At 44.5% G+C, this 23002-nt stretch overlaps 1 protein-coding gene across 1 annotated transcript; it reads left to right on the top strand.

The window, feature by feature from the left end:
* The first annotated feature begins 5852 nt into the window (after positions 1–5852).
* On the top strand, positions 5853–22780 carry LOC136708216 (mitogen-activated protein kinase kinase kinase 14). The gene is made up of 13 exons (XM_066682592.1): positions 5853–5951; positions 7853–7987; positions 9461–9590; positions 11967–12095; positions 12359–12463; positions 12566–12729; positions 13876–14026; positions 15510–15979; positions 17215–17566; positions 18450–18526; positions 20205–20331; positions 20447–20553; positions 21470–22780. The coding sequence occupies exons 1-13, from the start codon at positions 5874–5876 to the stop codon at positions 21674–21676; spliced, it is 2232 nt and encodes a 743-aa protein (XP_066538689.1). The 5' UTR covers positions 5853–5873; the 3' UTR covers positions 21677–22780.
* The last annotated feature ends 222 nt before the right edge of the window (positions 22781–23002 follow it).

Genomic DNA, 23002 nt, shown 5'->3' with positions numbered 1-23002 from the left:
GAAAAGGTTTTTTATGCTCCTTGAGCTGATGGCCAACAAAAAGGAAAACAAGGAAAAATGATCTGTGTAAACTGTTGCCATGTTCAGTCCAAACAACAACAACACAATTACATGATGAGTAAACAGCACCTAACTTTACTGACGTTGTTGTTATGGTTTTCAAAGACCACAGTTCCCGTTAGAGACGAGGGGGAGCTGTGCTAGTGGAAAAGCGACATGCTTTAAGTGTGCCGAGTCGAGGAGAGACGGACTCATGGTGGAAAAGCATCAATAGGTAGCTTTAGACTAGACATAAAAAGTCTGCATATCTTTCTAAAAAGTCTCCATGACCAGAGACAGGGTAAACAAGAGTAAATTCTGGTGATGTATTTGAAAGATGGAGACTGTTTAGAACCCAACAAGACTGAGAGACAGACGCAGACACTGAACTTGTAACAGCAAGTCATTACCAAAAATACCTATGTGTTCTCCCTGTGTCTGCGTGGGTTTCCTCTGGGTGACTGTCTGTGAGGAGTGTGGTGTGTTCTCTCTGTGTCTGCGTGGGTTTCCTCCGGGTGACTGTCTGTGAGGAGTGTGGTGTGTTCTCTCTGTGTCTGCGTGGGTTTCCTCCGGGTGACTGTCTGTGAGGAGTGTGGTGTGTTCTCCCTGTGTCTGCGTGGGTTTCCTCCGGGTGACTGTCTGTGAGGAGTGTGGTGTGTTCTCTCTGTGTCTGTGTGGGTTTCCTCTGGGTGACTGTCTGTGAGGAGTGTGGTGTGTTCTCTCTGTGTCTGTGTGGGTTTCCTCCGGGTGACTGTCTGTGAGGAGTGTGGTGTGTTCTCCCTGTGTCTGTGTGGGTTTCCTCCGGGTGACTGTCTGTGAGGAGTGTGGTGTGTTCTTTCTGTGTCTGCGTGGGTTTCCTCCGGGTGCTCCGGTTTCCTCCCACGCTCCAAAAACACACGTTGATAGGTGGATTGGAGACTCAAATGTGTCCATAGGTGTGAGTATTGTGTTCCTGCCTTGAAGCCAGGGATTCCGGGTAGGCTCTGGACCCACCGTGACCCTGAACTGGATAAGGGTAACAGACAATGAATGAATTAATTATATGAAGTTACGGAGTGCACTAGTCATGTGTTATTTTTATCACTCTTCTAATAAAACTGAAATATATTTCACTGAGCTGCTCCCTCAACTTTAAAATACATTAAATGAGCTTAAATTAAAATATAAAAGTCTAATTTAAATAAACAATCAGACCATGTCAAAATAATCACTAATAAAAATGATGCAGTAGCACTGTCTTCTTTTACACATTACAACACTGTAAATGATATGAGTTTGACTTATACAACACTAATCATATAAATATATTTAAAGTGCACTGAGATTCGCAGAAATAACATATGACTAGTTCACTCAGTGTATATCAGGTCTAACTTAATGTCAATTCAAATATATATTAGTAATGATTTAGTACAAATTAGTAGAGGCTTGTTTAATTTTTTGCCTTACACTAGTGTAGACGTTCACTCACTGTCTGTTATACACCCCATATCCCCTCTTTTATTCACTCTCACACACACACACACACACACACCACCTTTTAACAGGGGCCACTGTAACCAGACCATCAGTGTTAGTCACTTCGCCTGTTAATGGCTTTAAATTTATGGCTAATGAATGTCCTGAAATATGTTTGTAAACAGCCCATAAAATGAATACACTCACTCAAACATAGCCCCATTGTGAACACAGCTTTGCATGCAAAAAATGTATTATCTTCATTCATTCATTCATTGTCTGTAACCCTTATCCAGTTCAGGGTCGCGGTGGGTCCAGAGCCTACCTGGAATCATTGGGCGCAAGGCAGGAATACACCCTGGAGGGGGCATGTATTATCTTATAGAAATTATTAAAGAAAATGGGGAATTGTAGACCCACTGCACATGGGTTTAAAGTCCCAATGCCAAGGAATGAAACCCTCAGACCTGTGTCTAGACTCACAGAGCACCTTTCAGTTCTGATTAATATTTTCTCTCACTCAGGTGAATGGAGTCAGGACCCCGACCGGTCCAGAGTGGAGCACAACTTCTTTCAGTGCAGCAGGTAAACACACACATGCATGTGTACACACAGGGCTACAGGTTTGTGATAATATGTCATTAAAATGAAGTCATATCAAGACGACAGCCTTGTGGATTTAGCATTGTGCAAACTGCGTCCCCACATCTTCACAGGTTTGGCTCCAACCTTCGCTGTGGGAATTTGTTTTCACGTGTGGTTCAGCTCTAAAAAGTATTCCTCTTAGGTCTGAACCATTTGGGGAAAACATCAATTTGCAACGATTCTGACCAATTCTTTCTTCATTCAGATTCAGCTGAATGTAGAGCTCCAGACAGTCACTTGGTTACAGCTGGTAACTTGTAGGCGGCACGGTGTTTGATTGCCTCTGATTGGTCTAAGCCTTGGTCACATTGTGTCAAATAGATGAGGCCAAGGCGGTGTCAGAAGATTAGCAAAACAAACAGTCCATTTTGGTGCAGTTAGATAAGAAACCGTCTAATTCACCCTCCATAAACTGTAACAAACAAAATCCAGCCTCCATAACTGCGCACTAGTGTTTATAGTTCTTTTTATAATCAGACTTATCTGTGTTAATATATATATATAAATTTTGTGCTTACACACATCTACAATTTGTGCTTCCACCATTTTGGATCTATGTTGAATGCCACTTCCCCGAGGGGTGGCGGGTCTCAGTTCTTGTTGGGGTAGAGGGGTGTGGTGAAACGTGAGGGCAACATGGTTTTTCGCTCCAAACGGAGGGTTATGGCACCTTGTGAATCAGCTGCGAGACTCTGTACAGCACCCAAAGAAACCCACAGGTGTCAGCATTTTCTCCTGTAAACTGTATGATCCCCAGTGTATTATCTTAGTTTAGGGCAACCGTGGCCTTGAGGTTAGAGAAGCGAGCTTGAGTCCAGAGGGTCACCAGTTCAATTCCAGTGACCGTCAAGGAAAAGTTCATTCACGGCTGAATGAGTAAGACACCTAACCCCCAAACTGCTCCTTGGGCGCCGAGGTGGTCACAGCCCCCTGGGGATCAATAAAGGTGTGACTTCTTATTCTAGTTTAATGTAGATTCAGTGGATTATGGCCTTTACTTCAGAACAAGCAGAAAAACAGCGCGAGTAGCAGTTGATGTCTCTGTAGATAGCTGTAAATTTCCAGTTCCACATTAAATTACAATCTGCATGCAGACACAGGGAGAACACACCACACTCCTCACAGACAGTCACCCGGAGAAAACCCACACAGACACAGGGAGAACACACCACACTCCTCACAGACAGTCACCCGGAGAAAACCCACACAGACACAGGGAGAACACACCACACTCCTCACAGACAGTCACCCGGAGGAAACCCACGCAGACACATGGAGAACACACAACACTCCTCATAGACAGTCACCCTGAGGAAACCCACGCAGACACAGGGAGAACACACCACACTCCTCACAGACAGTCACCCGGAGAAAACCCACGCAGACACAGGGAGAACACACAACACTCCTCATAGACAGTCACCCTGAGGAAACCCACGCAGACACAGGGAGAACACACCACACTCCTCACAGACCGTCACCCGGAGGAAACCCACGCAGACACAGGGAGAACACACCACACTCCTCACAGACAGTCACCCGGAGGAAACCCACGCAGACACAGGGAGAACACACCACACTCCTCACAGACCGTCACCCGGAGGAAACCCACGCAGACACAGGGAGAACACACCACACTCCTCACAGACAGTCACCCGGAGGAAACCCACGCAGACACAGGGAGAACACACCACACTCCTCACAGACAGTCACCCGGAGGAAACCCACGCAGACACAGGGAGAACACACCACACTCCTCAGACAGTCACCCGGAGGAAACCCTCGCAGACACAGGGAGAACACACCAAACTCCTCACAGACAATCACCCCGAGGAAACCCACGCAGACACAGGGAGAACACACCACACTCCTCACAGACAGTCACCCGGAGGAAACCCACGCAGACACAGGGAGAACACACCACACTCCTCACAGACAGTCACCTGGAGGAAACCCACGCAGACACAGGGAGAACACACCACACTCCTCACAGACAGTCACCCGGAGGAAACCCACGCAGACACAGGGAGAACACACCACACTCCTCACAGACAGTCACCCGGAGGAAACCCACGCAGACACAGGGAGAACACACCACACTCCTCACAGACAGTCACCCGGAGGAAACCCACGCAGACACAGGGAGAACACTCCACACTCCTCACAGACAGTCACCCGGAGGAAACCCACGCAGACACAAGGAGAACACAACACACTCCTCACAGACAGTCACCCGGAGGAAACCCATGCGGACACAGGGAGAACACACCACACTCCTCACAGTCACCCAGAGTGGGACTTGAACCCACTTGGTCCCTGGAGGTGTGACAGAGACACTACCTGCTGCTTCACCGTGCCGCCACAAGTAATACATCCCAATTTAAATCTTTTAAAGATATTTGTGTTTGATAATAGGAGCAAGCTCCTGCACTTTTAAAACTGCACTCTTTTTAAAATTGTGATTTCGGTATAAAACTCCATCTCCGGTCGTAGTTCCTGTGTTGATTGGGTTTGCATTAATCACACAGACACCAATCTCAATAGAGGCTTTGTCATGACCTGTGCCAGTTACCTTTAATATGACTCCCTCCCACAGAACACATCGTCAAGAGCACACAGAGAGGACTGGAGATGGAATGGACAGACAGAAAGGGGCCAGTGGAACAGAACATCAGCAGCAGAGGGACAGAATATTGAAAAAGTCACTGATTGGAGAGGGGAGAGAGAAAACAACTACACCTCCATTAATCCCAGAGCAGGAGGCCAACGAGGCTTCGATTTTCCCCAGGTCCAGACCTCAGAGTACTGTCAAAGTCTGCTCTAGGCCAGGGTATGAATCCCAGGTCCCTTATCCTCAGCAGTGGACCCATTATTCCGAACTTCCTTTGTCCAGTACTGCAGGGCTGTGCCTCCGCAGGCTTGAAGTGGGCTGCTGTTCAGATATTTACTCCAGCAATGGAGATCAGTCTGGCTGCACTGAGCTAAATTCTGACCGTGAAGCTGTGTACATTTACGCAGAGAGTATCAAGGGCTGTGACTCCACTTGTTGCAGTATGTCACAAGAATGTGAGTCCGTTTGCCTTTACACAGAGGTTCCGCAAAAACAAATGGAAGAAAAAAAGAAGGAAGTGGCTTGTAAAATAACGGGAATGTCGGACTCTGTGGACAGCGAAAATGAGACGTTATGTTTGTACACAGAGGGCAACTCCAGCTTTGATGTTCCAGGATACAGCATAGAAGCCACTGTGGGTTCTGTTCTGTTCCACGGCTCCTTTGGAGATGACCATGACTCTGATTCCATCTCCGTCTATGCAGACTGGGAGCAGAGCTTGGACTCAGATGGTGCTGAGGTGAGGATAGACTCTCTCCACAGTCTGGCTGAGGAGCAGTGGGGATCCATCTCCTCCAGGTTCAGCTCTGGATCCGATGTATCTTGCTACACCACAGACTATGGCTCTGAATCCTCTTACTGCACTGTGGAGCGAAGCAGCAGCTCGGACGTTGAAGTCCCATTCGGCACAGGCCTCGCTCACTCACCAGGAGACCTATCTGAAGACCCGTATGACCTGTACAATGCTTGGACTGAGAGCGGCGATGTAGATGAGGTCCGTTCTGGAAGTCGAGAGAAAGGTGTTCCTTATTCCCTGGAATACTCAGGACTGACCTTAAGAGAACTTCGTGGTGCTGTGACCCAAATCGATCGCTGCCATTTCTCGCTGTTATTCCGCGAGATGCTGAAAGAGGCGGCACAGGACAAAGACCAGGGGAAACTCAACGTCAGTGAAGGTTTTCTCTTCCATCCTCGAAAGGTATGAAATTCAAACACGGTCACATTTCATTCCTAGGGAAGCCCTGAAGTTCAAGGTGAATAAAAAAGTTTAATTTATGTTCCTGAGACTAAGTTCCACATTATTTATTTTTTCTGCTTGTTATACAGGGTGGGCCTTTTATATGGATACACCGTAACAAAATGGGAATGGTTGGTGATATTAACGTCCTGTTTGTTGCACATTAGTATATGGGAGGGAGGAAACTTTTCAAGATGGGTGGTGACCATGGCGGCCATTTTGAAGTCGGCCATTTTGTTCCAACTTTTGTTTTTTCAATGGGAAGAGGGTCATGTGACACATCAAACTAATTGGGAATTTCACAAGGAAAACAATGGTGTGCTGGTTTTAACGTGACTTTATTCTTTCATGAGTTATTTACAAGTTTCTGACCACTTATAACATGTGTTCAAAGTGATGCCCATTGTGTTGAATTGTCAATGCAACCGTCTTCTCCCACTCTTCACACACTGATAGTGACACCACAGGAGAAATGCTAGCACAGGCTTCCAGTGTCCGTAGTTTCAGGTGCAGCACGTCTTGATGGTATGGTGTGGTATATGGGGTACAAAGATAGTGGGGCCATTCTTCATCAATGGAAAGCTCAAGGCCACTGGATATGCAAAATCGCTACATGATGATGTTTTTCCAGCAAGATTGTGCACCACCACATTGTGTGTGTCAGGTCTGAGCATTCCTAGATGAACATTTTCCTGGAAAGTGGATTGGTCGTTGTGGGCCAGTTGAATGGCCCCCAAGGTCACCCGATATGTCCCCCTTAGACTTTTATCTTTGGGGGTCATCTGAAGGCAATTGTCTATGCTGTGAAGATACGAGACGTGCAGCACCTGAAACTACGGATACTGGAAGACTGTGCTAGGATTTCTCCTGCTGTGTTGCTATCAATGGGAGAAGAGGGTTGCCGACTTCAAAATGGCCGCCATGGTCACCACTTATCTTGAAAAGTTTCCCCCTCCCATGTACTAATGTGCCACAAACAGGAAGTTAATATCACCAACCATTCCCATCTTATTATGGTGTATCCATATAAATGGCCCACCCTGTACACGCACCAAAAACTGTTGAAACATATTTTTTTATAGCAACACAATTTTAGCCATCAAAAGCAAAATTATATTTTACATTTAGCATGTTATACCAGTTTTCATTTACAATTTATATATTTAAAATTAAGATCAGCTGAACAATTTGCCTCTCCTGTGGCTATACGATGGCCAGTTTGCTCGTCTTTTGGCATTGGGCATTGTATTGAGTTGCACTGCTCCCTTGTGGTCAAAGCTGATACAGCATGCTGTCTTGTTTCAGTGAAATCCCAGAGGGGCAACTGGAAAAAAAAAAAATCTGCTTCCTGCTGTTATACCAGTTTTTACCTGCTGGTAAAAACTGGTATAACATGCTAAATGTTAGCCGTTTTTGGACCCTCAGACGCACCCCACTAGTAGGGAAAATTTGAGCTGTTTTTGGTGTGTATAAGAGGCAGAAAAACATAAAAAATATGGACATTAGTCTCAGGAACATACATTAAATGTTTTATTCACCTTGAACTTCAGGGCTTTCATACATTCCAGTTCAAACAAAATAGTACTTTACAATCAGCTGATGGCTGATGCTCCAGTTTCCTCCCACAGTCCAGAACACATCAGTATGGGGGTCATCCATAGGTGTGAGAGTTTGAGTGACTGAATGAGTGTGTAAAGATTTCCACAGGTGTGAGTGTCTCCAGACCCACTGATCAGGATGAAGCAGTTAGAGATGAATTAATGAAGGATGGAAGCGAATGCTTTCTCGGTTTTCTCTCACAGATCAGTTTTTTTTCCTGCCCATTTGATTCAGACTGGTAATCCAGAGTGCTTATCTTTCAGTTTTTACAGGCCAAGAACTCAGAGTATCGGGAAGGACGAGAATATTCATTGCTTCGAAACATACAGAATGGATCATATGGCGATGTCTTTAGTGTCCGGGACAAACAAACTGGATTCACGTGTGCTGCCAAAAGAGTAAATACTTTTTTTCAGTATTTATTAACAACACACGAACATTAAAGGTTTCATCAAGACCACTTCTGAGGAGACTACATGAAAATCCAAGGACTAGTTTGAAAAGATGTTTTTTGAAACAATTGGCCAGTGAGGGAATGCTATTCTCTTTTTTGGAAAATAGTTGTAATTGCAAAGTTGATAGACACTGTGTATAACAGGCATCAGGTTGCAGGTTCAAATGGGTGAAATTTTTCCGTGGACAATGTTAAGTCTTTCAAACAGGTGCTGAAACCCCATTGGCCAATGACAGCTACATTAGTTTTTTTATATGACATCGTCATAGAACCTGAAATGTTCTTGTCATTTGGACAGTCCTGTGTTGCATAACAATTTTTGTTATAGCACCACCTAAAGATGTAGTTACATCAAAATGTGATCACGTCCTTCAGCCCCCACACACCACACTCCTCACAGACAGTCACCCGGAGGAAACCCACACAGACACAGGGAGAACACACCACACTCCTCACAGACAGTCACCCGGAGCGGGACTCGAACCCACAACCTCCAGGTCCCTGGAGCTGTGTGACTGCGACACCTACCTGCTGCACCACCGTGCCGCCCACCAACCATAATTAGTAAAATAAATACAGCAAATTATATATCCACTACAATCCCACTCCAGACTGAGTGTGCTCCAGGCTGGCTCATGGTTATGGACCATTTTACCACCAGTTGGGACCAAGTTATATAATGTCGTCCTTACAGATGACCAGCGGCATATCAGCAATGCTATTCGTTGAGCATTTGCAGTTGCATTTCAGAGTTAATCCGTCTTGAACTTGAACACGAAACTAAGATTTGCTCACAAAAAAATAATCATCTGTACAGTGTGGTGAATTTTATTCAAATCAATGGGGTTTTGCTCATTAAATGTTATGAATATAAAGTCTAGAGTGTCCACAGCGTAATACTGAAGTGGGAAAAGCGATGCAAAAAAGCTTTTAAAAGAATGGTTTCATTTCGGAAAGATTTTGCTGTCTACCTAGCACAGATCATTCATTTATTATAATCTGTGGTGTGTTCTCCCTGTGTCTGCATGGCTTTCCTCCTGATTGACTGGGTGAGTGTGACATTGTCCACAGGTGTGCATTCTGTACCTGAGAAAACTGCCTTTGCCAGGTATTTCTCATTGAGCTTGTGCCGAAAGGTACTCGGCGACAGAACTGAGTTCTAGGGGCTTTCGTCAAAATCTGTTTGAAAAACTTCACTCCAGAATGTAGTGGCTGTCTTTGTTGTTGAATTTCACTTGCTTGGCCATTGGAGGTCATCTTCAGTCCCCTGGTGGCTAGGTCTGTGAACTACAATAACACAGGCAGCACCCCCACAGATGATGATGTCGTTTTTGTTGTTGTTGTATGTGTATTATATTAAGAAATATTTCCCCCTGGCTCTGATTCTCAAGGCTTCTTTAACCTTGTCCACTTCCAGATTCCCCTGTGTAGTTTTAGCTGGGAGGAGGTGGGCACATGGAGCAGACTGGACTCTCCACGTGTGCTCCAGCTTTACGGGGCGGTCCGAGAGGGGCTCAATGTCGTCCTCTTTATGGATCTTAAAACAGGTGATCTCAGGGATCTGCACCTTCACAAGACACCGGCCAGCTTTTTAAAACCCCGTACACTGTCCTTCAATTTCCTGGTGCTCGTGTGTTTAATCACCACATAGCCCTTGACCAGAGGTCAGCTTCTGCCCACAGAGCTGCTCTTTTCTGGATATTTCCCTGGTGATGGAGGCACTAAACCTAGCACTGATACTAATGTGTACCATTGTTTGATAATTCACACACTCCTCTAACAGTGATCCATCCCTGAAATAATGACATCTGGACAAGGAGACAATGGACAGGTGATGGATTGTGCATCAACAGAAATTCAGCGGTCATTGGACACTTACGAAATGAACCTCTACGATAAGTGGAGCTCATAAAATGGCCACTGAATGTATATTTCCTAAAAAAAAAAAACAATGTTAAACAGTGGGAGATCACCTCATGTAACAAGTGAAGTCCCCTTAAAATTAGCAGAAGGTCTGTTTGGTTTCAATCTGCCAGATGTTAAAAGGATGTCTGTTGCAGAAATGAAATTCAGGGAGCTAAAAACAAAAAAGGAAACAAATATAGTGTTGCTGTCCAATTAAACACATTTATATCTGTGTTTGTGGATGTTTACCTGCTGTCCTTCACACTGTGTGATCATTTCATGACGAATGGTCCAATAGAAATGCTCCAAAATGACTCTTTTTTTTTTATTGACTTCCACTGAAAGTTAAGGGTTTTTTCCCCTTCTCCTGTAAAGTTACCGTTTTGGAAGACAGATGTTTTTAGTCGGACAGTGATGATGCGTGGTCCTGTGGGTTAACTACAACATCCTGCTGTAAGAGGATATGTCCCTTGATTGGTTTCTGGGACCTGACAAAATAGCAACATTCATTCACTCATTATTCATTTCTGTAACTTCTTCATCTAGTTCAGGGTCACGGTCAGTGTGGAGCCCACCTTCGGGCACAACCTGGACAGGGTACCAGTCCATCCCAGTGCATCACACACTCACACAAACACTCACCTATGGACAGTTAGATCTGAACGGTTAGATCCCACAAACCCAGGACCCAGGAGCTGTGACTGTGACACCCTTTGTGAAAAAACACAAACTTAAAATGTACTCTTTTTAAAAAACTAATTTGTACTAAATCATTACTAATATATATTTGAATTGACATTAAATTAGACCTGATATACACTGAGTGAACTAGTCATATGTTATTTCTGTGAATCTAAGTGCACTTTAAATATATTTATATGATTAGTGTTGTATAAGTCAAACTCTTATCATTTACAGTGTTGTAATGTGTAAAAGAAGACCGTGCTACTGCATCATTTTTATTAGTGATTATTTTGACATGGTCTGATTGTTTATATTAGTGACTTTTATTTTATTTTTTATTAATAATTTAAGCTCATTTTAATGTATTTTAGAGCTGAGGCAGGCAGCTCAGAGAAATATATTTCAGTTTTATTAGAAGAGTGACAAAAATATCCTGTGACTAGTTCATTCAGTTTATATTAAGTGTAACTTCATATAATTCATTCATTCATTCATTCACTATCTGTAACCCTTATCCAGTTCAGGGTCACGGTGGGAGGCCTAAACACATTCACACATTCACTCACCTACGGACACTTTTGAGTCTCCAATCCACTACCAACGTGTGTTTTTGGAGCGTAGGAGGAAACCGGAGCACCCAGAGGAAACCCATGCAGCCACAGGGTGAACACACCACACTCCTCACAGACAGTCACCCGGAGGAAACCCACGCAGACACTGAGAGAACACACCACACTCCTCACAGACAGTCACCCGGAGGAAACCCACGCAGACACAGGGAGAACACACCAAACTCCTCACAGACAGTCACCCGGAGGAAACCCACGCAGACACAGGGAGAACACACCACACTCCTCACAGACAGTCACCCGGAGGAAACCCACGCAGACACAGGGAGAACACACCACACTCCTCACAGACAGTCACCCGGAGGAAACCCACGCAGACACAGGGAGAACACACCACACTCCTCACAGACAGTCACCCGGAGGAAACCCACGCAGACACAGGGAGAACACACCACACTCCTCACAGACAGTCACCCGGAGGAAACCCACGCAGACACAGGGAGAACACACCACACTCCTCACAGACTGTGACCGAGACACTACCTGCTGCTTCTCCGTGCCGCCCATAACTATCTTTACTTGCACCTTATCTTTGGTTGGTAGGGATGTCCTTCCTTCAGTTAACTCACATGACAGAACTGGGTAGTTAATATTCTCCTGAAAGCATATTGAGCATGTTGTTGAAACAGGTTTCAAACAAGTGGTACCTGCTGGAACATGTGTCATTCGCTAGCTTTTAAATCTCTCTCTCTGTCTCTCCCCTAGGTTCCCTCGCACAGTTACTAAAGACAAGAGGCAGTCTTCCCGAGGATTTGTCTCTTTTTTACCACACGCAAGTTCTGCAGGCTCTAGAACACCTGCACAGCAGAAAAGTCATACACCTGGATGTTAAAGGTCAGCAGAAAGCTCTTCCATTTTACCACTGATAAACCTGAAGCTGATTTTGGTAATACACTGATGATATTAACTGTTTAAAGGCATCTTTCATTCATCACTGTTGGTTTGAGGCGCCCCCTGGTGATACAGAATGTGAATTGCATCAGTGATCCTGCTGATGTCGAGAACAAATATATTATTATGTAAAGATGATTTCACCCTGTTATTGAGACCATTATAAACAATCGTATTTGTGTCTGTGTATGTTTGGGTGTGTGTAGTGGATAATGTTTTGCTTTCGAAGGACCGAAGGGAGTGTTTCCTGTGTGATTTTGGCTCGTCTGAGATGTTGGACCAGACAGGATGCAGCACCAAGACATTCAGAGGTAACATTGCTGTAAATAACGGTACTATAGACATGGATAGAGTCAATGGCACTAGTGTCTATTCATTTCAATAGGTTTTGTCCATTGCTGCGTGTGTTTTAGGGAACGGTTTGCGTGGAACTGAGACTCACATGTCTCCTGAGGTGGCTCGGGGAGACCCCCGCTCTGACAAAGCAGATGTGTGGAGCAGCTGCTGTATGCTTCTGCACATGCTCAGTGGACATCAGCCCTGGACACGATACTACACACACCCACTGTGTCTGAAAGTAAGTGGAACCCTACTGTAGACTGTAGTTACACTTTGTGGCGCTTTTATCAGATGCTGAGGCCAGTTAGACTGTAGCTCCTAAAGTGTCTATATATATACCTATAAATGTGTGTGTGTGTCTACATTCATATTTCTGAATGTTCTCCCCAATTCTTCTCATCTCCAAGTCCAACCTTTCCCCAATCGCACAGTGCCCCCCGACACATGGCCACTGAACAGCTTAATGCTCCAGAGGAGAAGGCACACTGCCCACATCTGTCACATCACCCTGTCAACAGACACCCCTGCTAGCTAGCACTGTGAGCAGTTATGAGGGGAAAGATCCTACACACCCTGAGAGCGAAAAAAACTGTGCTCCTTAGGATGCCTGACCTGGACGGTTAAGGCATCATCAGGGTTTAAACCTGCAATCTCCAGATGTTTTGTATCTAAATCTTTCACAATTTCAAGTTGGGATTCGGTGCACAATGGCTTTTACTCTCAACACAGCAGTGACACTAATGCTTCCAGCAACATTATCTTGGGGCCCTAAGCATAATTTTGATAAGATGCCCTGGACTCTGTGAGCCAAAATGTGACAATTTTTGTCATTCTTTAAGTGGAATGGAATAATAAGGAACTTCTAGACTGCACCTGTGAGTTTGGGGAAGTTTAAACAAATACTAGACCGCATAAAATCATCTGTATATGTTCTTTTCTGCTTCAAAATTTGGTTCATGATACTATGGCACTATGAGACGTTTAAGGTCATGGAGAGCCGCTGCGCAGTGCACGCCGCCTCTAAATATATTCCCACAGCTATGTTCGTGGACTATTATTTATTAACAATCTTAACAACCTTGAGAAGAACAGTCACAGGTTTACCCCACTGCTGTTCCCGCAGCTCAGTCTCCTGGAGTCTTTTTTTTTCCTCTTTTTATTTCCTGAAGAAGAGTTTCTCTTCATCTTCTGATGGTACGCTAATGCTCCCGATGTGAGGGGGGAAGACGAGGGGGCTGTCGTTAATTTGCAGGGCCCTATGCAGTGTACGTAGAGAGTGTCCTGTGGTCAGAAACTGAGCGATGGTAAATATTCTAGAGTGAGGCTGATAAAATGTGCCAATGGTACATACTCATAAATGTGTATATATACACATGTTGTGCAGATCGTGAGTGAGCCTGCGCCTCTGTGGGAGATTCCTCCTGGTTGTGACCCCCTGACCCGTGAGGTTATCAGAGGGGGATTGGTGAAGGAGCCACGGCACAGAGATTCAGCGAGAAAACTGCTGGAGAAAAGCACCCAAGCCCTCAGAGCGGGTAAAAACCTTTACTGACTCCTTAGAGATGTTCAGAAAGAGATTATAAACATATTACATAACATGGGTCTCTACAGGCTGTAGTCTATCTGTTGTTCTCTAATAGTCAGGACCCCCACAGAGCAGCTAAGATGTGGTGGTAGATCATTCTGAGCACTGCAGTCACACTGGTGTTAGTGTGTGTTGTGCTGGTGCGAGTGGATCAGACACAGCAGTGCTGCTGGAGTTTTTAAACCCCTCAGTGTCTGGACTGAGAACAGTCCACCGACCAAAAACATCCAGCCGACAGCGTCCTGTGTCACTGATGAAGGACTAGAGGACGAGCGACACACACTGTGCAGCGACAGATGAGCTACTGTCTCTGACTCTACATCTACAAGGTGGACCAACGAGGGAGGAGTGTCTCACAGAGTGGACACAGGGTTTAAAAACTCCAGCATCTAATCTGCTGTCTGGTATTAAAAATAATAAACATTATTTTTTGAGAAACAGGAGAAAATCAAGCTCAACCCTTGCTTAAAATCCCAGGCTGTTTATGTCCATATAGAACCTTTTAGGAGGCTTCTGTTGTATGTCAAGCTTGGTACAATAGAGGAACCATTTTTGCCATAAAGAACCCTGTTCTAGAAGGTGCTGTATAGAACCATTTATAGCACATTATCCATCAGTCTGAAGAGCCTCTTCACAATACAAAGAACCCTTTAATTAAGCAAAAGGTTCTTCACGTTCAGGGTTCTAAAGCCATTTATTTTTTTACCAAAGAATCCTTGTAGAACCATTGTGTTTAAGAGTGTAGTTATGTGCAATTCTAAGATGTGGCAACATATAGCTCAGAGTACTTAGTCGAGTTTTGTCCTTTTCCAAAGAGCTCTGGTTCTTGAACTGGTTCTGTGTGTGTTTTTAAGAACCTTGGTGCTTTTCAGTGGAACAGCCGAGTTTACCGCAGTTTTAGTGGATACCGAGGATATGTCACAGAACACAGCATCAGCAGGGGGCGCTGCAAAGCGGCAGGAAACTGAAGCGAGAAGACAGCGGAGCGTGTAGAGCATTTGTGCTGTTGTTAAAGATGTTTGCTTTTCTCTAAAAATCAAACTTGGCGATAAGAAGACGTAGAAGACTACACAGTGCGCTCCTCGTGGGTGTCGCCATCGCTCCTTGTTCCTGTAACTAGCCACGCCCACAGACGTCCTCACGGTTCGTGCTGAAAAACCTAGTATACATTGGTTCCCAGTTAGAACTAAATTTTGGGTTCTGGTACTTTCTTTTGTTGGTGGGTTCATGAACCGGAACGGAGCTTGTTCCATGTTGGTGGAAAAGCGCTAAAGCTACTTTCTAAGAGTGGCCACGTTTCATCAATTCAGTGTCTTCACTAATACCGCAATATTGAAGTAGCTGTGTCTAATCTTTTGAACATTGTGTAGGTTGAATGTAGAGTGAATCTGCAAATAATTAACGAAAGCCATGTGTTTCTCTTTGTGTCATAGTGAGTGGTTCCTCTGATCCAGTGTTATCTCACCTCTCTGACCCACCTGAGCTCCAGAACTGCCCACCAATCAGCTATCAGGAGACCCCTACTGCCGTCACCGTGACAGCCCTGGAGACCCCGACCCCTTATTGTGCAGCATCAGCCTCCACCCTTCAGGACGGTCTCTCTGCTCCTGTGATCCAGTGGGTGAGCACATGGAGAGAGAGAGCGAAAGAGGAGGACGAGAGTGACTCAGAGGAATGGGACTCGGTGGAGGAGAGCGAGTGGGACAGTCAGGGAAGGACGGACGAGGGGAACAGATATAACATGAGGGCATGGATGGAAAGATACTGGGGAATAGGAAAGGATTTGCCCGTAACAGGACACATGCAACACACATGTTCACAAAACGAAAATGAGAAGACACCCCAAAGAGAAGGAGAAGACCACAATGAGATGTACACAGAAGTGAAGACAGCGCAGGACGAGGTAGGGGTGTGTGAAATGGCAGAAATATCGCATTAAAAACATTCTCCAAAATATTCTGCATCTAAACTAAGTGGCCAAAAGTGTGGACACCTGCTCATCCAATCAATCAATCAATCAATCAATCAATCTATCTATCTATCTATCTATCTATCTGAAACAGCAAAAATGAGTCAGTTTTACCCCCCTATGGAGCAGGAATAGAGCATCATCCTCATCTTGGGTCATGCTTTTCAACATATCGAGTCTCTCTGTTGACTAAAAAACTGCAGAGAGAGAGAGACTGAGAGACTGGCACACCGGACTGGGTCAGTTTGTTTTTCTTTTCATTTACAGACAATGGGGCTTCGTAAACACATTCGATCAAAAAAAAAAACACATTTTATAAAAAAAGCGTTTTTGATTACAATTGTGAACATCACCTTTAAGTCTAATTCATGAAAAAAGGAGAAATCAACCGTGGATCCAACACAATTGGACAATACGCTGAAGCATTAAGAGATTTATGGCGTTTTCGCACCTGCACCTTTGGTCTGGTTTGATGTGTCACATGACCCTCTTCCCATTGAAAAAACAAAAGTTGGATCCAAAATTGCCAACTTCAAAATGGCCGCCATGGTCACCACCCATCTTGAAAGTTTCCCCCCTCCCATATACTAATGTGCAACAAACAGGAAGTTAATATCACCAACCAATCCCATTTTATTAAGGTGTAGCCATATAAATGTCACACCCTGTACTTTAGGTATTAACAACATCCCCAACTTGCTCACAGTAATAGGGTGACCAGATCTGAGATGGTGAAAAAGAGGACACGCCTCCTTACATTTATGTTTCGGCATAGCTGCTCGAGCTGAGGGTAGGTACATGAGCTTTGCCTGACGTGCAGACTGACCAATTAAATGTTTACAGAGAAGGTTATCGACCAATAACGGTAGCTCTACAGTCAGACCGTCCAATCAGAAGATTTTAGGCTACTTCACCACGCCCCCTTCTCACTCAAGCGAACCAATCGGAGTAGGGGAGGGCGGGACTAGTTTGTGAACGAAACGCTTCTCGAAGTTCTATGTAAGCTCTAGAAAAACAAAATCCCGTACGTTTGTAAAATTCCACCCGGACATTTTTTTAAGTCTAAAAAAGAGGACATGTCCGGGTAAAAGAGGACGTCTGGTCACCCTACAGAATAAAGTGTATTTATCACAATACCACTGCAACAATATAATATCGTCCACCTTCAGGGCGAAGACGAAGACCAAGTATGGCATGGAAGTCCAGATGAGGCCGATTCTGAAGACACGGGTGGCACTGATGGGACAGTGGATGAAGTCCTGGATGTAGAGGGTCTTTATGAAGCAGAAGCAAGAAGCTCTGCAGAAGAGACGGAGGGAGACAGTGAAGGAGAGGATGTTGAAGAGGTGGAGAGTGACTTGGAGAGCTTGAGAGAGCTGGGCAGTGACTGGGCAGAAGAGGAGTGGGAGCCATTCCATCACCTGCAGATCCTCTACGGCCCAAAATCACGACGTAACCTGTACCTCCGGAGTGAGGATGACCACTCTGACTCTGAAGAGTCTAGAACACCGGGAACTCCAAGTGAGTCTTTGCGTAGTCAAGTAAAAGTCATTGTAAAAGTTCAAGGTGTGTTTAAAACTGATCAGCCACAAGATTAAAACCATTGGCAGGTGAAGATTACATAGATTATTTGTTCAAAGAAGGACAACCAGTGAATGGGGCGATGGCTCACTGATGCATGACTCGGGGGTTGCTCAAAGTGTCTCAGATCTTTATGCTGACTGTTCCTCCTGCTTCCAACATCAACTTCAAGCACTTACTTGCTGCCTGTCTGATGTATCATGCACTTTGACCATTGCCGCTGCAGTACAATGTTATTATTATTATTATTATCGTTACACTTATATAGCGCCTTTCTAGACACCCAAGGACGCTTTACAATCCACACTGCTCAGAACATTCAATCCACACACTGGCGAGAAGCGGCAGCCAAACGCGCACAGCGTACTCTCAACCAGGAACGACCGTCCACCTGGAGGACTGCATCGGGCACTAGGATTTCACCCAGGACAGAGTGTCAATCCATATCTGGGCGCACACACATTCACTCACACACCAGGACAGTTATTAGACAGAAGCCAATTCACCTACCCTCCATGTTTTTGGACTGTGGGAGGAAACCGGAGACCCCGGAGGAAACCCACGCAGACACGGGGAGAACATGGAAACTCCACCCAGATGGGACTTGAACCCAAGATCCCAGCGCTGGGAGGCGAACGTGCTAACCACTAAGCCACCGTGCCGCAAATGTTGGACCATTTATACCCCTCTAGCCCAAAGTTTGAGCAGGCATTGAGCATGGTGACATTGAAGTCATATTTAGCTGGTCTGAAATTAGGACACACCGACTGAGTTGTTAACTCTGTTTATACATCAGTACTAACTTACATTTTACATTATACAGGTGTAAAGCAAAATTCAAATGCAACCCTCACCTGCCATCGCAGCACCTGTGCCTCTGAACCAGAGCTTACGGACAAGGTAAACAAAACCAAATACAAATCTTCACTGTCAGAACAAAACCATTGTTTTTCAATTCTAAAGATAACAAGTGCCATATACACTGTGTCAAAATCCCGTAAACAACAGTTGAATGCTGTAAAATCTTTTAAAAGGGACATATTATAAACAAATCATGTGTGAAGTACATGTGGACGCTAATGTCTGTATCTGGAGTCCACCAAGTCACACACTGTGAAACAAGATGACCCATTTTTCTATGTGCTGCGGTTCTGATTGTGCTCCGCTTCTGACGTCAAGTGCAGAGACTTTACAAACGCCCCGCCCCCTCATCTCATCTGTCCAATAACAGCGATGAACCTGTGTTTTTATCTTTTTCCTGATTCTGTGGCGTTTTGCTGTAACAACACCCCATAAATGTATTTTAAAATAAATCCCAAGTTAATTGAATTAATTAATCAAAATTGAAAGAAAAAAAACCCTTATGTATATATATAAAAATTTTGTCCTAGGAGCTCGTCAGCTCTGGAAACACAACATTATCAACCATCCACCTTACCGCGGTTCAATCAGTGTTCCCTCCTGGCGTCCCGTGCCAAGTTCAATATCAGCGGTGCCGGTGGACCCGGAACGGAGCCCCCTCCCCACTCTGGAGGCTTCTGGTGGATGGCTGGATTTGCTCTTTCAATCCACCTTTTTTCCCCCGCTCGGAAGGATCCCGAACAACGAGCCCCCAAATTGTTATGGCAAATCTAAAATTAATCTCTAAGTATCACCAGGAAGGATACTCAAATAATTATTTGGGGAGAAGAGAGGAATAAGACACGCAGTCAAAGATTCTCTCTTATCTCTCAAGTTTATTGAACAAAGTCAAGCCATATATAGGACCCCAGTCACGTACACCATTATTACATCATGTCTCGTTCCATCAACCCAAACATTCCCTTATTGGTGCCTCATTATCTCCAGCTTTATAGCTGCCAGGAAAACTGGTGAGAGATGTCCTTCAGTTGTTGACTGCCTTCCTTCTAATCTGCTCAGCGCCTTCCTCCCACAGGTCACCGTAACCACACAATGCAATAAGTTCCTTCAAGCACTAAGGCCTACATAATTTAGTAAGAATGAATCAAGATTAATCAAAACCATTACTCCCTGAATATATTATGTCATTAGTTATTATTAACCATTACTCATTAGTGTTAATCTGCATTTTTCCATCACAATGTAAGAGCGCAAAGACAAGGTTAAGTGCAGCAAAACGGACACAATGACCGCGGAGAAATAAGAGCACTGAGTAAAAACGGAGAAAACAAGAATGGAGAAGAAAGAGAACAGAGTGAAAATGGCTAAAAATCAGAGCTTCTGCTCCTCGCTCCTCACTGCTGTGCGCTCGGGGTCGGGGTGAACAGCGAGCGGCTCATTATCATTTAAAGGAACAGGTGCTGAAACGAGCGTTCTGAACAGGGGCTGTTTACACAGGGGGAGAACACTGCTGTGGGCTTTGGAACAAAGCGTTTTATTAAGAAACTGAACTGTGTTCCACTGAGGGAATTGTCAGTTAATTGTAAGTCTTATGCTTATGAATATGACACTGGTTCCTGTGAAGCTAGTTTTGGAGTTTTTCAGAAATTGGCATAGGTAGAATACTTTCTAAATAATCTACACTTTAAAATTTTAACGTTAAATTTCTGCTTTACAGAATTCCGACTGTTCTGATGATTTGAGCTCTGGGGTGTTCTCCTCTTATAGCAGCCTTACAGAAGAACAGAGCTTCAATGTGGACTGGTCAGTGTCCACGAATCTGCCGCCTTCCTGCTGTTTTGAGGGTAAATTCACTTATAATTCCAACATGTGCCTATATCTGCATTAAACTAGTGTCTATATCTGTTCATGTTTATGTCTGAGACATTTTTCTATCTGTGTGTGTGTGTGTGTGTATAGGTCTTGGTGTGGATATCTGGGTCGAGGATGTGAGTGGAGAGACTCTGCGGATCAGAGAGAAGCTGAAGGTGAAGTTAGGACATGTAGCTGTGGGGATAAGTGCGCAGGTGAGAAATCAGATTGCTTAGGCCAGGGGTTCTTAACCCAAGGGGGTCCTGACATAATCCCATTTTCACATCTAAACTCAGAAAAATCTGATCCGGATCTTATTCAAAGTTGGCATTTCACGGTATCAGACCGACTCTACTCGACTCTTCAACTCTTGATTCAGATTCACACCTGCGCGTTAACGGTTTGTGCGTCCAGATCTGCTTTAAAATGAAGAGCTTTTTAGAAGGTGGCAGTGGGAGCGGGGAGGCAAAAGGTAGCTAATGTGCAAAAACGTTAGACTCCAGAGACTACGGGAAAATCTCAACAGAAAACAATTTATAAAATATGATGAAATGTACTTGGAGTATGGTTTTACACAGACGAGTGACGGAGATGATTCAGGCCCAGTCATCACACAAGTGAGGAAACTTAATTATATAATTACTATTATATTATTATTCAAAAGCAGTTCCATTTTAATCGTATGCGTGATGGAGGGCGCGGGCTTGAATAAGGTGGGGGTTGTAAAATATCTACCTGCTGCACCACCGTACCGCTCAGTTTATTGATTAATGAACTATTAATAGCACTTAAAAATCAATTAGGTGTTTAATCTGGGGCCAGTGGAGTGACCTGAGAACAGGAGCGATGTGCTCGGTTCTCTTTGTTCTGGTGAATAAGCTGCAGGAAGAGACCACTGCAGTAGTCCTGCCAAGAAGGAGAAATGCCTTTCTACACGTCTCAAACGAAGCATGTGCTCAAATTCAGCCTGTTATTTTGGTTGTTTCTTACGTCTGGTGGGACTTGACTAACAGACGGGACTGGCAATGGTTAAGAAAAACCTCCCAAGAAAGCAAACGCAGGTTTAGTCTTCAACCATCCGTGATTATGATAAACAGATTTGCTTTCCCTTTTTTTTATCTTGATTTAAAGATTTCCATGAGGACCTTCAGCCTGGCCACTCTGGATGGGAAGCTGGTCTCTCCAGAAACAGAGGTTTTGGAGTCTGGAATGTGGCTGCAGTGCGTCCCTGCTCCAGACGGTAGCACCTGCTGGGATTGGAGGGTCAGAGATGGAAAACTGGAGCAGCCCGAACATTATGAAGGGGTCTCAGATACCTGCTCCACTCTGGCAGCTTAAACCTATCCACACAAAAGGAGAAGTCTGTCAATATTTGTTCACTACAGTGCCACTTGGCTATTATTGAGACCACTCTTCTGAAAACAGACTCTGTCTTCTTGAACAGGGACTTAGGCTGTTTTCACATACCAATTACAGACAATACCCGGACAATCGGATCCAGATATTTTCCAGAGTTGCCACAAGTTGCAAACAACTGGAGATTTCCTGTATCTGATGCATTCTCACTGCAGGACATGGGGCAGCGTCTGTGCCTGAATTCACTGTGAATTCTTCAGATAATTACTTGCTCTATTCCAGTGGCGGTTCCTGCTAAATCACTCAGGGGGGGGATTGTTGCAATAACTGCTAAGTCCACTTGTCCACTGCACAATTTAAGTACAAGTTATTCAGGAATCTAGCCTGACAGTGTCATCTAACATTGAAGAGTTTTATTTCGTTGGTCACCTCATGTAGAAATACCACCAGTAACCACTAGATTCATAAAGCTTTATCTTTATCTACACACAGTACAGTGTTTGTGGAGAGATTTTATCCAGGAGCTCATTATAAAGGTCTTCTTTAATAATGTTATTTTGCCTCTTCAGAGAATCAACAATCAACTGTGTCATAAATAAACTACCATTGAGTCGCCCTCACAGATGTTTGGAAAAGAGACCAGCTTTATCACGACTTTATCACGTTATTTTAGGAGCAGGAGTTCCAGAATTAAGAGTGAAGTTTTCGCTAGCTGCTCTCCCTACATGGCTCTGGCTGCTCCGGGAATCCGTACAGGGTTGTGCCCAAAATTAATCAGTGCCCTATTCACTATATACTTCACTACATAGTGAGCAATGTAGGGTATAGAGGAGGAGGTAATTTGGAAAATGCCTCACCTTGTATATGATGAAAGTACGTTGGGGCAAGCTCCCACTGAGAATGTACTGAAGGCTCTGCAGCTCCACCATCTAGAAATTGCCCAAAAAAGAGGCGGGACTGTACGGAAACAAAACCTAACGCTGATCGGACTGTGATACTTGGAGACGCCCTAATGAACGAACCACCCATGCTCTAGTCACACAGAGGCTCAGCCGTACATTACCTGGATTTTGTACTAGTGAGCCGGCAGGATGAAGTCTGGATATCGTCCAGTGTTAATTGTTGCAGACGTGCTACAGCTCCATTGGGTATGTCCAGAAAAGTTATTTTTTCTGGGCAATGCTGAAAGGAGCTTTATTAACCCCTGCATGTCAGAAAGACATTTGAAATAACATGAGTATATTGTACAGTTTGGATCAAATTATTAAAATCATTATGAAATTGTTTTTTTTCCTGCATGCAGTTATT

This window comes from Hoplias malabaricus, chromosome 10 (assembly GCF_029633855.1).
Source record: "Hoplias malabaricus isolate fHopMal1 chromosome 10, fHopMal1.hap1, whole genome shotgun sequence".
NCBI classification, from domain to species: Eukaryota; Metazoa; Chordata; class Actinopteri; order Characiformes; family Erythrinidae; genus Hoplias; species Hoplias malabaricus.
Note: the sequence above shows the minus strand (reverse complement) of the source record. Positions and strands in the feature narration are given on the sequence as shown.